At 40.5% G+C, this 15,252-nt stretch overlaps 1 protein-coding gene across 1 annotated transcript in view; it reads left to right on the top strand.

Annotated features, from left to right (window-relative positions):
* Window positions 1-15,252, top strand: part of itpr1b (inositol 1,4,5-trisphosphate receptor, type 1b) — a 505,447-nt gene that overhangs the window by 151,900 nt on the left and 338,295 nt on the right. Inside the window, exons 5-9 of the mRNA XM_060835732.1 lie at window positions 7,292-7,378; window positions 9,323-9,481; window positions 11,702-11,800; window positions 13,955-14,038; window positions 15,009-15,155. Of these exons, the coding sequence (XP_060691715.1) occupies window positions 7,292-7,378; window positions 9,323-9,481; window positions 11,702-11,800; window positions 13,955-14,038; window positions 15,009-15,155 (576 nt within the window). The remainder of the gene's footprint in view (window positions 1-7,291; window positions 7,379-9,322; window positions 9,482-11,701; window positions 11,801-13,954; window positions 14,039-15,008; window positions 15,156-15,252) is intronic.

The raw sequence follows: 15,252 nt of genomic DNA, 5'->3' as shown, positions 1-15,252 counted from the left end.
TGCCCTCATCCAGGTAATTAATAAAAATGACAAACAGCAGTGGTCTTAAAACCGTTCCTTGCGGTACAACACGAGTAACTGAACTCCAGGATGAACATTGCCCATCAACCACCACCCTCTCTTCTTTCAGCGAGCCAAATTCTGATGCAAACCACTGAATCACCCTCAATCCCATGCCTCTATTCTGTGCAATAGCCTACAGTGGGGAACCTTACCAAACACTCTACTGAAATCCATGTACACCACAGCAACCACTTTACCTTCCTCTACCTGTTTGGCCAACTTCTCAAAGAACTTAAGGTTTGTGAGGCACTCTTAAGTAAACAGGGTTGACTATCCCTAATCAAATTATTCTTTGTGAATTAATATAAATCCTATCTCTCTTGCCCTTTCCAATGCACAACCGAAGTAAGGCTCACTAGTCTATAATTACCAAGGTTGGCTCTGCTCCCCTCCTTGAACAAGGGAACAGTTTTGTAGCACTAGTCGTGTAGACAATGACAACATAAAGATCAAAGCCAGACGCTGTGTAATATCCTCCCTGGCTTTCCAAGAATCCTAGAATAAATCCCATCTGGCCCAGGAGACTTAGCGATCATGGTAAGTGTGAAAATAGCTCACAACACCATCTCCTTGTGAACGTTAATTCTGTCTAGTTTAATAGCCTGCATCTGAGTATTCTCCTCATCAGCAGTGTCTCTTTCCTGTGTGAATACGAATGGAAAATACTCATTTACCTGACGTTGAACATTGCCACTCTTGAATAAACTCTGTAGCAAAGTGGTTGCACTTTTCACTCGATTGCCCCTATTTGTCTTTTAGCAAGACGTTCTGTCCATTGTGGATAAACATTACCACAGTGGAACCTCTGTTTGGATGAGTTTCAACCTTGTTTGAGGTGTTTTATTACTGTTTGGTATGCGTACCAGAGTGGAGGTGATCCAGGCTTACAGAAACTTAATTTGAGTCTGATAGCGACTTCAAACAGCCTCAACTTCCGTCAGCTCTGGATTTTGAAACCGAGAATCGCGTTGACTCCACCAACTCTGACACCTTTTCTGTTGTCCTCAAGTGCTTGTTGGCATGGTTGGCTGACTGAAATATCAACCTTGGGTTGATTTGTGTTATGATTTCCCCCTCAACATGCTTGGTGTCATCCAATTCACTTTGATTGTCGGTTGCCTCAAGTGTGTGCGATGATGGTAAGTTATCTTTGTGCAGTACATTAGAAGATGGTTGTTTTCCAGGTGGCCTTTTCTTCACCAAATAGACTGTCATGTATTTTTCTTTTTGCTGCAAAGTGGTCATTTTGTCCAAGGGTAATTGAACCAAGTTAAAATACCTTCCGATTCTTCCTCACTATCGTAGAGAAGTGAAGCTTTTCTGTTGCCATCTGGTATTGTAAACCTGTCGTTATGCTGCTGAAATCTTGTAGCTGCTTTTGCCATTTTGGGAGTATAGATGAAGGCTCCAGATACAGATTCAAAAGTGGTATAGACAATGCCATTACGATGAGCAACATCATGCTAGTAAATGCAGAAAGAACAGTGATGCTGCAAATTGTAAACAAAAACCAAGTTGCTGGAAAAGCCCAGCAAGTCTAGCAGCATCTGTGCAGAGACATCTACGTTAACATTGTGAGGCTGGTGACCTTTCTCCAGATTGTGCTAGTGCTTGAGGAAGGATCCAGAACTGTATTCCTTTATTTAAAAAAAGGTTGATAATTTTCATTTTAACTGATGTTATTTTTGCAGAATCAGTGTACGCTGTGCAGGCTCTTCTGTTGGTAATTTTAAGTTAGTGACTTAGTCTGCATCTAATGGTAGGCTACAGCCTCCATGAGTCCCTTTAAATGTTCAACATAAAATTGTCAGCAAATATTGGAGAAATATCTTTCAGATGTTTCATATGTCTTTGTGCTGTGTCTTTTCAGCCTTTGTGCTGCCATTATGAATTTCTTCAGAAGGAATAGTACAATTCAGCAAGAAGCATTTGGAATTAAACAGCACTTGATGTTACAATCTGGATTCCTTTTATTCTCCTCCTTGTGTCTGTCTGGTACAGGTGTATGGAAACCTTAAAGAAAGTGTCTCAGGTTCAGTGTCAACTCTGATACAAGTGTGTTAGCCAAACTCTGACCTTAACCCTTTCTGCAGTGAGAACAGTTTCTTTCCAGTTTATGTCCCTGAGATTTCCTTATCTTTTGAACACCTTTATCAAATTTTCTGTCAAATCTCTTCTCTGTTAGCATCCCCATTTGTCTGTGTAACAGAGCTCTCTTATCATTGGACCCATTCTCTTTATTTTTTTCTCTCTGCAAACTCTGTTGAAACCTCACATCCTTCCCCATGTGCATTGTTTGGAATTATATTTTAACGGAGGCCAAACCATTGTTTTGAAAAGATTCATTGTAACGTTTTTTGCTTTAGCACTCTCCCTCCTTTTGTATTCTAATCAACATATTCAAAGGTATTATAACTCATCTGGGACAGGTGGGACTTAAACTTGGGCTTCCTAGCACAGAGCCACAAGGCACAGGACTCCCTCCACCTTCCTCTTTTAATGAAGCAGTAGGATTTCATGTGGCTTATTAACTACATTCTCAGCCTCACCTTTCCATCTTCAGTAATTTGGGCACATTATACCCTGTTGCTGCATCATATTTAAAATTCTTTCTCCGGTTATGTTGCATCTCCTCATTGCTCCAAACAAATACATTGCTTCACATGTCTCTGCCTGACATTTAGTTTACCATATACCTGCTCATTCCACCAGCCTGCCTTTGTCCTCCTGATTGCCATCACTGTCCTCCTCACAGATTATAATAGTTTCAAACCATCTACAAATTTTGAAATTTTTGCCCTGAGCATCCAGATTTACATAAAAAGAAAGGGGCAGTCTGAGTACTGAGCCCTGGGGACTCTTGCTATATACTGTAACCAATAAAACTACCCTTTACTACGACTGCTTCCGCATACTTTGATTCCAAGCTGCCATTGTCTCTCCTAATTCCATGGGCTGCAACCTTTTTGGCAAATCTATTATAAAGCCTAGTGGAGCCCAGAGCTCAATAACTTGTGTTTATTTTATTCTTTCGGTGGATGTGGGCTTTTTTGGCTGACCCAGCATTTATTGCCCATCCCTAGCTGCCCTTGAGAAAAAGCTGGCTCTTTGAACTGCCACAGTCCATTTGGTGTAGGTGCCCTGCCCACAATGCTGTACGGGAGTGAGCTCATCTGAAGGAATGGTGTTATAATTCCAACTCATGTCGCTGAGTCGCTTGGAGAGGAACTTGCTACTAATTTTATTAAATTTTGAGGCTGGTAAATTAACCAGCCTTGAAGGGCTCAGCAGATCACATTAGGATACCTATAAATAAAGTAATAGGGGATTCACCTGTGTCATTGCTTGTGGTGGATCAGAGAATGTTTCAAATAAAATGCTTTAAGCAAGTGTGTGAAATACGCAAAGTTAATAGATGTGCTAGGGCCTCCTGATCTGGTTTTTGCTAATTGCGTTGGTTGAGATTTCCTCTGCATCTGTGCGGTTTTACACTGGGTTTACACTTCAGGGACAGGGTATGTTGAAGGCCGTTCTCATATCAATAACAATAAAGTAACAATGAGGCTGTGCAGGAAGAGAGCACATGGGTTCCTGCTGTAATTGCCATCAGGAAATTAATGTGAAAGGATTTTTGACGACTCCTGTCGTCTTCCTGCTACCCTTTTTCTCCTACTGTAGGGCGCTGAACCAACTTTGACAGCTAGCACGTGGAATTAATGGACGAACAAGGTGGAACATTTAATAACCAATCAGCAACTCTTAGCTTTAATGTGAGCTCCAGTACTTTTGAATCCAAAATTGTTCAAGCTTCAGTGCAAATACTGTCTTTGGGAGGAGATGTTCAACAAAGACCCCTGCTGTTGTCTTAGATGAATGTAAAACTTTGCATGTCATCGAGAAGAGCGGAGGTGGTGTCCTGGCCAATGTTTACCCTTCAACCAACGTCACTACAACTCCAATTATTCTGGTCATTATCTCAATGCTGTGTGTTGGACCATGCTGTGTGCAAATTAGCTGTTTCCCGAAAATTCAACAGTGAAGATGTGTCAAAGTGCTTTAACTGAATACAGAACGCCTTGTGGGAGTCCTGGGGAATGGAAGGCACAATAGAAATTCAAGTTATTCTTTCTCCTTGTTTTACCCTCTCTCTCTGCTAATCAGTTCAGATGCTGAAAGCTACTACTTTCCCAAAGGTCACAGACTACTGCTGGTTTTCAGTGAAATGTGTTGAGTCTCTAGAGAGCAAACTTAAAATTACGTCAATGTTTCTCAGAACTGCTCACTTTTTAAAAAAAAAAGTTTCCTTTATTTCTAAAACAATTTTTCTATCCTTGGTTTTATGTGCACAGAATGCAAAACAAAGTGGAAATGACTAGCTTGCTTGCTTTTTACAGCTTTTCAGGTTTTCATTTTTGATGCACTGAAGTTTGTGCTAGATGTTAATGTCAACCCTTTCACTGTAATCTTGCCTGAAATGTTGGTGTCTTCTGCCATTTATATTAAGTGCGACTGAGTGGGGAGCACTTGAACCTCTGGGTCTGAAAGTTATAGAGCAGCTACAATTCCTATTTCAGGCGTTGTGAAAAACTAAGGCTGGCATTCCAGTCCAAGTCTGAGGGAGCAGCACAGTGTCAGAGATTCTGCCTTCTGAAGGAGGCAATGAAACAATCCCCTGTATTCTATCTGTGTGGATATAAAAGAAGCCATGGCATCGATTTGTGAACCGAGCTGACTAATTCTCCCTGGTGTCCCTGACAATATTCATCCATCACGTCACAAAATCAAATCATCTGGACAACACTACATTTCTGCTTTTGGGAGTTTTGTGAGAAAATTGACATGTAGAAAATGCTTCCTACATTACAACAGATTCTAGTTCAGAAGTGCTTAGTTAACTATAAAGTACAAGTGACTTTGGCATGTTGGTAGAGTGGGCGGTTAGGTGGCAGATTAGATTCCATGCAGAGAAACCCAAGGTGATTAGTTGAGAACAACAGAAAATAAGGGTTACAAATTCTAAAGGGGATGCAGGAATAGAAGTGTGTACATTCATGGAAGGTGAGGGGACCAGTGGAAAGAGCAGTTAGTGCACAGTCGTCTTAATATTATTAATAGGAACATGAGTGCAAGAGCAAGGAGGTGATGGTGAATTTATGTTAGACATCAGCCCAGTATTGTGTACAATTGTTCGACATTATAAGAAAGATGGGAATGCATTGGATCGAAAGCCAAAGCAGTTTACAAGAATGGTTCTGGGAATTATAGACTTCCACCATGGGAATAGATTGAAGTTGGGAAAGGTGAAAAGACATTTGATGGAGATTGTCAAAATCATGAGCAAGCCTGACAATAGATGGTGAAATGTTCTTGCTCTTGAAGGAAACAAGGGCTTAATTTAAAGTGATGAACAAATGAAGCAAGGGTGAAATGAGAAAAGACTTTTCACAGTGGACATTTGAGGTATCAAATGCACAACCTGGAAATGTGGGGGAGACCGATCCAAAGATTATTTGGATATAAATAGTGAGCAGGGATATGGGGAAAATGCAGAATACTGGCACTTAGTAAAAAAAGATTGTTACAGGCATATGGACCAAGTGGTTCCTTTTGCATCTTTAACAATTCAACTGATACTTTTGAAGTGCTTTCAGGTATCTGGCAGTTGTGATAGTCACTGTGTAAGTGCAAGCCTTTTGACTTGGAGGCCAAGCCCGTTCAGTGTCGAGGTATAGCTTGTTAGCATCCTGTTGACTAAGTTTCTCTCTGCTTTCTTTTTTTAAACAGCTGAGTCATTTTTAATAGTGTGGGAAATGGTTTCTGAAGTTAATTGTTGGGTTGGGAGTATCTTGTCTCTATAATGAGCACGGTGTTTGAACACTTGATCGGACAAAATCAGTTGATGTTTTTTGTTGAAACTGAGTTTCCAAATTTTCCTACCTAAATTTGATTTTGAACAATCCGAGAAAATGTAGTGTGCTGCAATCTTTTTTTTTTAACAAAACTTGGAACTGAAATTAAATTTAAACTGGACTGAAAGCAAACTTGCATTTGCAAAGCTCCTTTCATGGTGCCAGGGCATCCCTGAAGCACCTTTTTTGAAAGGCTGACTGTTTGTTGGAATACCTGAAATGCAGCAGCCAATTTGTGCACAGCGAGCTCCTTTTAAAAATGTCAGTGCACTGATAAACAGCTAATCTGTGTCTCCTTTTTGTTCCCACATTCCTTGGTCTGTCAGGTTTGCTCTGGATAGACATACTCAAAGCACACTACAAAGATAACTCGCAAAAATAATACGCATACCACACTTACAATCCAAGTAAACTCTTTCACATGAAATTGTCTGCAAACCAGACCGGAACTGATCAACCTGCTCCATCCCAACTTCTTGTCATTGATTAATTAACCTCTCCAAGAAAGCTATAGTGAAGCAAGCTGTTTTATATTCTTTCCATACATAGAAGCTGTATAGTACATTCAAAGTCTTGCCACAATCCAGTCTCCAGCAAATGATCAGCTTGACAAGTGGCAAAATATTGCAAATGTATCGAGTTTTCCACGAGTTTTATCACTAAGCTCATTAAGCGTTGCTTCTGACTCCTTGGACAGTTGCTTACCTCTTGCCTTTAATGAACGTTAACGTTAAACTTGAGCTTGTGCTCACTGTTCACCACTTGCGTGTCATCCATATGATGTTATACAGCACGATTCTGTGACCATCTCAAACTCAACTGATAAATAATCCACATTATCACATTTGATTTGCTGCCTGTTTTAAACAAACCTTCAGCCTTTTCAGGGTTAGTGTGACAGTTCACTCCGTTACTGCTGACTTACAAGCCTTGATGTGAACAAATGCACCCTCTTTGCTTCAACCTGACACAAACACTTATTAAAAATCTGTGACCTTACTATTGATTGCATCATCAAGTTTCGTGGTTTTTGCTTTGCATTTCATTTTAGTTTAATCTCCTAGCCCACCCAACATGCAGTAGATCAAAATCTACATCTGTTTTATTAAAAAATAAATATTGGCTGAGGAGGCAGATAAAAGATCGTTGAGGGAATAGTGTGGTTTGGGTGAGATGGACTGAAGAATCTAGTCCGATGCTGCTTGTTTCATTACCTAGTGTGTCAGGCATAATCATTGTCCACTCAGTAGAAATGCAGTGTCTTCTGGTGCTAAGTTGTACGTTAGCAGCGTGTTAACATCTGCAAACTGTCTCCACAGCACGCTTCAGACCTGGAAAAGAAACAGAATGAATCTGAAAACCGGAAGCTGCTCGGAACCATTATTCAATACGGCAATGTTATTCAGGCAAGTGTGATGCAGGCCAACCATGTCACAGCCAATATTTCATTCCTAAAGCCCATTGCTTTCTCAGTGCTGCTATTAAAATGCTTGTAATTTTTTTTAACAAACTTTTATATACGTTACCAAAAGAGAGAGTGCTGGAAATTTGACATGTCCACAAAGACACTTAACAATTTTTACAGATGTACTATAGAAAGCATCCTATCTGGATGCATGGTGTAGCAACTGCCTTTCACAAAACTGTAAGAAACTACAGAGAGTTGCGAACACAGCAGTTCATCACGCAAACTAATCTTCTATCCATTGACTGCATCTATACTTCCCACTGCCTCGAAAGCAACCAACATGATCTAAGACCCCGTCCCATTCTGGTTACGCTCTTCCCCCACCCTCTTCCATCAGGCAGAAAGTATAAAAGTTTAAATACACACAAAAACAGATTCAAGCACAGCTTCTACCCTGTTATCACTCTGTCCGTATCTTCACTATGGAGCACCTCATTCTGCCCTCCGTGTTCTGCTACTCTGATGCACTTGGTACAGTATGATCTGCCTGTACAGCATGCAAACCAACACCTTTTTTTGTTGTCACATGGACCAAGACAGTGAAAAAAAATCAAAGGGAAGTAGAGGGGGTTCAGAAGATCCATTCAATTCAAGTAGAAAATACTTTAAAAGTAAAGAATGGGCCATTAAAATTGCCAAATATCATGGAAATTGCGCACACCGCTGAGGTGTGGTAGGTGGCAATTAAGATGCATTCTCCTGACTTTATATGTATCAAATAGAACTGGCTAACTCGAAGCTTAAAATGTGTAATGTTAAATCAGATAAAATAGCATCACGTTTGGCTTCTTACTTGCTGCAGTATTTTATAGGTGTTTTCTGCAGCGGTCAGTTCAGAGATGTTATTAGATAGTTCTGGAGCAGGTCGATCTTGAACAGAGACCTATTTCAGAGGTAGTGATACTACCACCGTGCACACACAATACTTCAGATATTTGTAATCAACATGCTCATAGGTTATGCTACATCTCTGGAGCAGAAGAAACTTGAACCCAGGCCGCCTGACTTAGAGGTGGCGGTACGACTGCCACTGTGCCCCAACAGCCCTCTCCCTTGATGCTTGATTTCTTCACACCAATTATCAATAATATCAAAGTATCCTGAATGAACTGATCCCTTGAAGACATGGATTCCATCCATTCAAGAAGAACTTCTGTTACTGTTGTTTTGGTCAGTGTGCTCCCTACCTTTTCAGATATGCCAGAGAGAAGTGGTTTTGTTTGTCTTTTATTTTTATGGATTGCCACAGTTGATGAAACAAGACACATGGGCTTGTGCCATGTGTAAAAGATTGCAATTGTTTGTTGTAGGTTTATCTCCAACCATCTATATTGAAGCATGAATAGGCCCTCAAACCTGCTCTGCTATTCTGTCAGATGATGATTAATCTGTGCCTGAACTTTAGTTATCCCACCCACCTTTTTGATGCATATTCTTGATATCCTTACCCTTGTTTTATAAAGTTTGTCCACTTCAGTCCTGTAAGTTCCAATGGTCCCAGTATCAATCGCCTAGACCAGGTCTCTACAGGTCAAGCACCTGTGCTGCTGACTTGACTGGGTACCACCTCCCATCCCCGGGGCATTTGCAAACAGTGATTTCACAATTGTGTTTGCTTCTAACAGTGCTTTAAGCTAGAGTTTAATACTTCAATGATTGCTATTCTAATTCAGCTCCAGTGACTGACAGTGAAACATTGAATGTAATTACTGCAAGGATGTGCAGTTGGTTTGAATGAGTTTGAGAAGGTGTCCCCTTTGAAAGTGCAGGATAATTTGGGGCTGCGTTCCCTTAAGAAGTTGTGCATTTATATAACAGTATTTGTAAAATGTCTGTGGGCATATTATCCCAGTTCAGTAACATGATCTTGTGACTTTTGTAGCTGTTGCATCTGAAAAGCAATAAGTACCTGACTGTAAACAAGAGACTACCAGCCCTATTAGAGAAGAATGCTATGAGGGTTACACTGGATGCTGCTGGCAATGAAGGCTCCTGGTTTTACATCCAGCCATTCTACAAACTGCGGTCCATAGGTGACAGTGTAAGTGAAGGGAGATTTGTGTTACTTGGGGGTGAAATGGCGAATGGCATTGGGCTAAACTAAGGAATAAAATGATTTAAACAACAAAACTGACATTTGTGAATTGCGTAGTGTGACTTTAAGATAATAAAACATCCTAAAGCCCTTCACAGGTGCATTACAAACTGAGCTATCACACTGAGCCACATGAGATATTAAATCCAAGGGAAAAAGTAGTTGAGAGACTTCTCGGGTGTGAATTCCAAAGTCAGGCTGACGAAACTGCGGTCATAACCACAATACTGGAATGATTAAAATTGTAAGCACTCGAGGCCAGATTGAGAGGAATGCAGTTATCTATATGAATATTTGCACAAAAGTACAAATTAGAAGTAGGAGACATTTCAGCCCCTCAAATCTATTCTGCCATTTAATTAGATCAAGGCTTGCCCTAATATTCATTTATGTCTGTCCTTCACAAGAATCCGTATACCTGTCTCAAAATACTCCATGAATCTACTTGCACCAACTATATCAGGAACTGTTCCAGATTCTTGGACTGCTGAGAATAAAATTTGCCCCATCTTTGTTTTCAATGGGCGATCGTAATTGGGGGAAAAAACTATGACCCCCCCAGTTCTAGGTTCTCCAATAATAAGAAACCACATCTAAATGTCAAAACCCCTCAAGATCTTGAAAGTTTCATTCAAGTCACCTGTTGCTCTTCTAAACTGTAGCAGATAAAAGCCTAGACTGTCCCATCTTTCCTCAAGACAATCCTCATGTTGCAGGTATTAGTCAAGAAAACCTTCTCTGAACTGACTTCAATGCACTTATATACATCCTTAAATGAGATGACCTGTGTGTGGTATTCCACGTGCAGTGTCTCATATGGATAACTGAAGTATAGCCTCCCTTTTTTTTTAATTCCACTCCCCAGCAAAAAAAATTATATTATGCTGTGCCAACATTTTAACCTTGCATGATAATATGATGTCCAAATCCTTGTGTCTCCATAACTGCAATGTCTCATCATTGAGACAATATACCAATTTAGGCTCCCACTTGCAATTCCTTTTGCCGCATCTTTGCCTGTTCACTTAACCTATTGTCTTTTTGTAGCTTCCTTCTACTTACCAACTTTCATAACTGTCCGTGTCCACACGAAATTTCGAAATCGTATCTCTCTCCCTTTTGTCGGAATCATTTTTAAAATGTTACTCCTTTTTTTTTCTCAATAATAGAAGGGAAGGTTTAATCCTCAAATCTACAATCAGCTTAATGATGGTCTTGGAGCAGTTAGTGTAAAATATTTTTAGGGACAAAACAGACCTCCACTTGAAAAGGCATGAGTTAATTGGGGAGAGCCAGCATGGATACAAGTGAGTTATGCCTGACTAATGCAATGGAGTGTTTTAAGTAACTAAAGGTCATGGATTTGAAGTAATTAGAAATGGTCTGGAGGGAGATGAGAAATTTTGTTCTCCCAGGAGTTGTCAAGATGTGAAATGCTTTATCTGAAATGGCAGAAGCTAATTCCATAAATGATTTTAAAAGGGAGTCAGCTGAAGATGAGAAATTCAAGGCTGCAGCCAAAAAGCAGGGCTGTAGGATTTAACAAGACGACACTTTCCACAAGCCATTTCGCAAGTTATCAAAAGGCCTCCTTTTGTGCTGTTATTGATATGGCATCAAGAAACTGCATTTAAATCTGGCTGTCAACTTCTGTTTGCTTCCCCTCCCTTCTTGGATGACTCAGGAAATTTCTGAGCTTGATACCCTTTCTGATTTCTGTCTGGGCAGCGATAAATGCGCTGCAATCAACCTTGGTGCTTATAAAATCCAATTCTTGCTAGTCACACATCTTGCAAGAGTATGCGCCTTTAGCAGCAAAAAAGGTTGTGCTTAGTTTCCGCATCCCCAGAGTCCAATAGCCAAATAATATGCAAATACCTTGTGACAATAACCACTTGACTTTAACGTGACAGAGCACAGTTCAATCTTGAATTGTATTCAAACAAGGAGTTATCATCTACAGACAGGGAAGAGAAGAAACTTGGCAGCTGAAATAAAAGCCAGACTTCTTACTCAGTAAGATATAAATCAGTTCTCTTCTGACATATGATCTAGCCATTTGTCTGAAGACCTTGATTTAAGCTTTCTATTTCATAATAAGTTGTGTGTTCTGGAGTAATGTCATAAGCTTACTCAGCCTAATTTGGCCGTTTTTCTCCCTGTAAGGTTGTGATCGGAGACAAAGTAGTATTGAACCCAGTCAATGCTGGACAGCCACTACATGCCAGCAATTGTGAACTTGTTGACAATCCTGGTTGTAAAGAGGTAAGCAGAGAACTTTCAACTTCTGCCCCAGTTTGTCACAGTAACATTGCCAAATACTTCACTTAAAATATATTACCTTCAAATGGGATGACTGTTGCATTGGTATGCGGTTAAAAACTTTGCCTTGCAAGGTAAAACAAGCAGCCAGAGGAGAAACAAGTGCTTGCTATTCTTAATGGTGCTGTTTTGAGCAAAAAATGTATTCTTGTACAACAGAAGAATTCCCTTTTCTTCTATATATTGTCAAGTATGTTTAATCCCTGCTCAAATCAATGGAGATTCAAAGAAAGGATTCCGATACATCATGCCATCAGTGCTACACTGGAATGTCAGTCAATGTGATATGCTCAAGTCCTGTGTGGACCCTGAATCATCAACCTTTTTTAAGTTTTTGAGTATTTTTGAAGTGAGTTGAGCAGATATTAATGATATACTTCGGGGCACTTGGACCTAAAATGTATGTAGCTCACAGTAGATTCTATCGTGAGCTGATCTCCGCTGCACCTGTGTTCAGAAAATGTGCTGCATCTTTCCAATCAGTGCATGTGGCTTAGGGTAGAGTATCATTATTTGAGGTGAGTGGTGTTCTTCCAACGCTAAGCCAGTTGAAACTAAGCACTAATTCTTGTTGACAAGTTTATTTACAGCTTTAACATCACATATCTCTGTTCCCTAAATATCACCTGGTGTCCCAGCAGTCTAAGTGCTCCAAGTGCTTAATGATGTCTTTCCTATCCATATCTTAACAACATTATTGACATGCCATCAACAAGTAGCACGCAGAGATTAACAGTACGCTGTTTTGCTTTCATTTTGGTTCTACTACTTAGTTGATCATCTGCAATTGATGCTACGGAACCAAATTTGTTTGCATTGGAAGAGGTTTATGACTCACTTGTCGTCGTCAGGGCAATGCCTTGAAGAATCAGTCAGCCTTGCTACAAGTTTGGCAGCTAAATGCCAGTCATTATTTACTTGGTGCATTCTCCAGTTTGCTGGCAAAGTTTTTGTGCTGTTTCTATGCTTTCGACAGTTTTGTCAGGGGTCCAGGAGAATACCCTACATATCCAAGAATCACATGTCTTTAATAGCCCACACCATTAATGAGATTTGCATCATACAATCATGAGTTAGGAACAGGAGTAGGCCATTCAGTCCATCAAGCCTCCTGCCATTCAGTTACCCTATTCTTGACCAGACCCTGGCCAAAGTTGCTGGAGGAGAATCTAAGGACACCTCAGGGTTACTGGGGAAACAACGATATACCATGCCACCCCCCCACCTCCATCCAAGACCCAAAAGGATCCTTCTGCATCTGGCAGAGATTTTCCTGCACATCCAAATACCTCATCTACTATGCTGTTGCTCTCTAATGTGGTCCCCTCTACACTGGGGAGGCAGGATGTCAACTCTTGGAACATTCCTGGGAACATCTCTGGAACATGCACACCACTGCCCTGTGGCTGACCACTTCAACTCCTCCTCCAATTCTGCCAAGGGCCTGCAAGTCCTCGGCCACCTCCACCATCAAAGCCGAGCCACTTTACGGCTGGAGGACTTCTTCCTTGGATCTTCCAACCATGTGGCATCAATGTTGATTTCACCAGTTTCCTTATCTCCCCTCCCGTCTCCTTATCCCAGACCCAATCCTCCAACTTGACACCACTTTCTTGAACTGTCCCTTCTGTCCATTTTCCCTCCTACCTATCCACTCTGTGTTCCCCTCTGACCAATCACCCTCAAACCCCCCCAAACTGCATTTGCCTATCACTTTCCCTGCTGCCTCACCACCTCCTTCCTATTTATCTCCCAGCCCCCTACATGCACACATTCTTGATAAACTGCTTATGCCTGAAATACCAATTCTCCTGCTCCTCTGATGTTGGCTGACCTGTGCTTTTCCAGTGCCACACTTTTGACTCCATACCCTGTGTTCCCAGAAGACTTGTTGCATATTAATTTTGCCAACTTTAGAGTACTTGTTGATGGACAAAGTGATACAGGGCAAGCAAAGACTCGTATGTTGGCCAGTAGAGTGTAGTCTTACAATAGTGGTGTTTTTCCTGTGGCATTTTGAAGTTCCTTATCAAATGTACTCTATTTTAATAATGGCTAGACAAAACATATGTCATTCTGTGTTTTTTCTCATTCTAGGTCAACTCTGTAAATTGCAACACTAGTTGGAAAATTGTTCTTTTCATGAAATGGAGTGATAATAAGGAAGATATTTTGAAAGGGGTGAGAACCAATTTTCAATGTTTTAAATGTACAGTGCTTGAAATTGATCTAAAGCGTTGCTGTAATCCATTTTCAAGTAGAGATTATCTGGATTGATTTTTTTTTCTCTCCCCACCATCCCTCCTTCGCTGAAGGGAATCCTGTACCTGAACAACTAAACAAGCAGCTGTTTAGAATGTTGCTCAAATGGCTTTATTTTAAGTGTTACTACTGATGACATGAATTGGCTAATTTGTTTTTTTACACAATGCAATTACAGCTAGGTCTGACTGTTCTTCAGCAGGATAGTAGTATCTTAAGGAAAGGGAGAAATTGGATTATTTTCTCCTGCGTTTCTAATATTAAATTATATTGCCTACGATAACCAGTTAAACTGGATCTTTCACAACTTCAGGTCATTTGAAAGTTTTTTTTTATACCCAATGAAATACTTGTGTGCTATTACCAATACCATAACATAAGGAAACAGTAGACAATTTGCAAAGAGCAAGGCCCCAATGGCCTAATGAATAATCTATTCTATTATGATGTTGGAGGGACAATCGCAGGACATCCCTGCTTTTATTGTGATATTAGTGCTATGGGATTGTTATACCTACCAGAGAGCACACTCAGGGCCTTCGTTTGACACATCATTCCTTGAGATGGCTTTTCATTAAGTACAGCATTCCTACAGTATTTGACTGACGCATCTGTCCGAATGCTGTCAAGTTTTATGAATTATGACTTGAATCCATGACCTCTGAGTCATGGACCAGAATGCTACTCACTGAGCCATGGCTTATTCTCTAATACAGGGTTCCATGCACTTTCAGTATTATGACATGTCATGTACTCAAAGGCAAGGCTGTCGGTTTTGTCCCTAAGAACTTTCAACCTTAGCTTAAAGATAACTCATCCCAGTCTTCTCTGTGAAAGTTAATGGAACTATCCAGCAAGGTATAAATGGCAATACTTTTGTCTCCTCAAGGGTGATGTTGTGAGGTTATTTCATGCTGAGCAGGAGAAATTTCTGACCTGCGATGAGTATCGCAAGAAACAGTATGTATTCCTCCGGACCACTGGCCGACAATCTGCAACATCAGCAACAAGCTCCAAAGCATTATGGGAGGTTGAGGTAAGCTATTTTGTCTGAGAACTCAAACTCTCCCTTTAAAAAGGCAGGTATTTGGGTCTGTATTGAATTGTAACATCTTGCCTTCTGGTGCTTGTTT

Source organism: Hemiscyllium ocellatum, chromosome 14, assembly GCF_020745735.1.
Source record: "Hemiscyllium ocellatum isolate sHemOce1 chromosome 14, sHemOce1.pat.X.cur, whole genome shotgun sequence".
NCBI classification, from domain to species: Eukaryota; Metazoa; Chordata; class Chondrichthyes; order Orectolobiformes; family Hemiscylliidae; genus Hemiscyllium; species Hemiscyllium ocellatum.
Note: the sequence above shows the minus strand (reverse complement) of the source record. Positions and strands in the feature narration are given on the sequence as shown.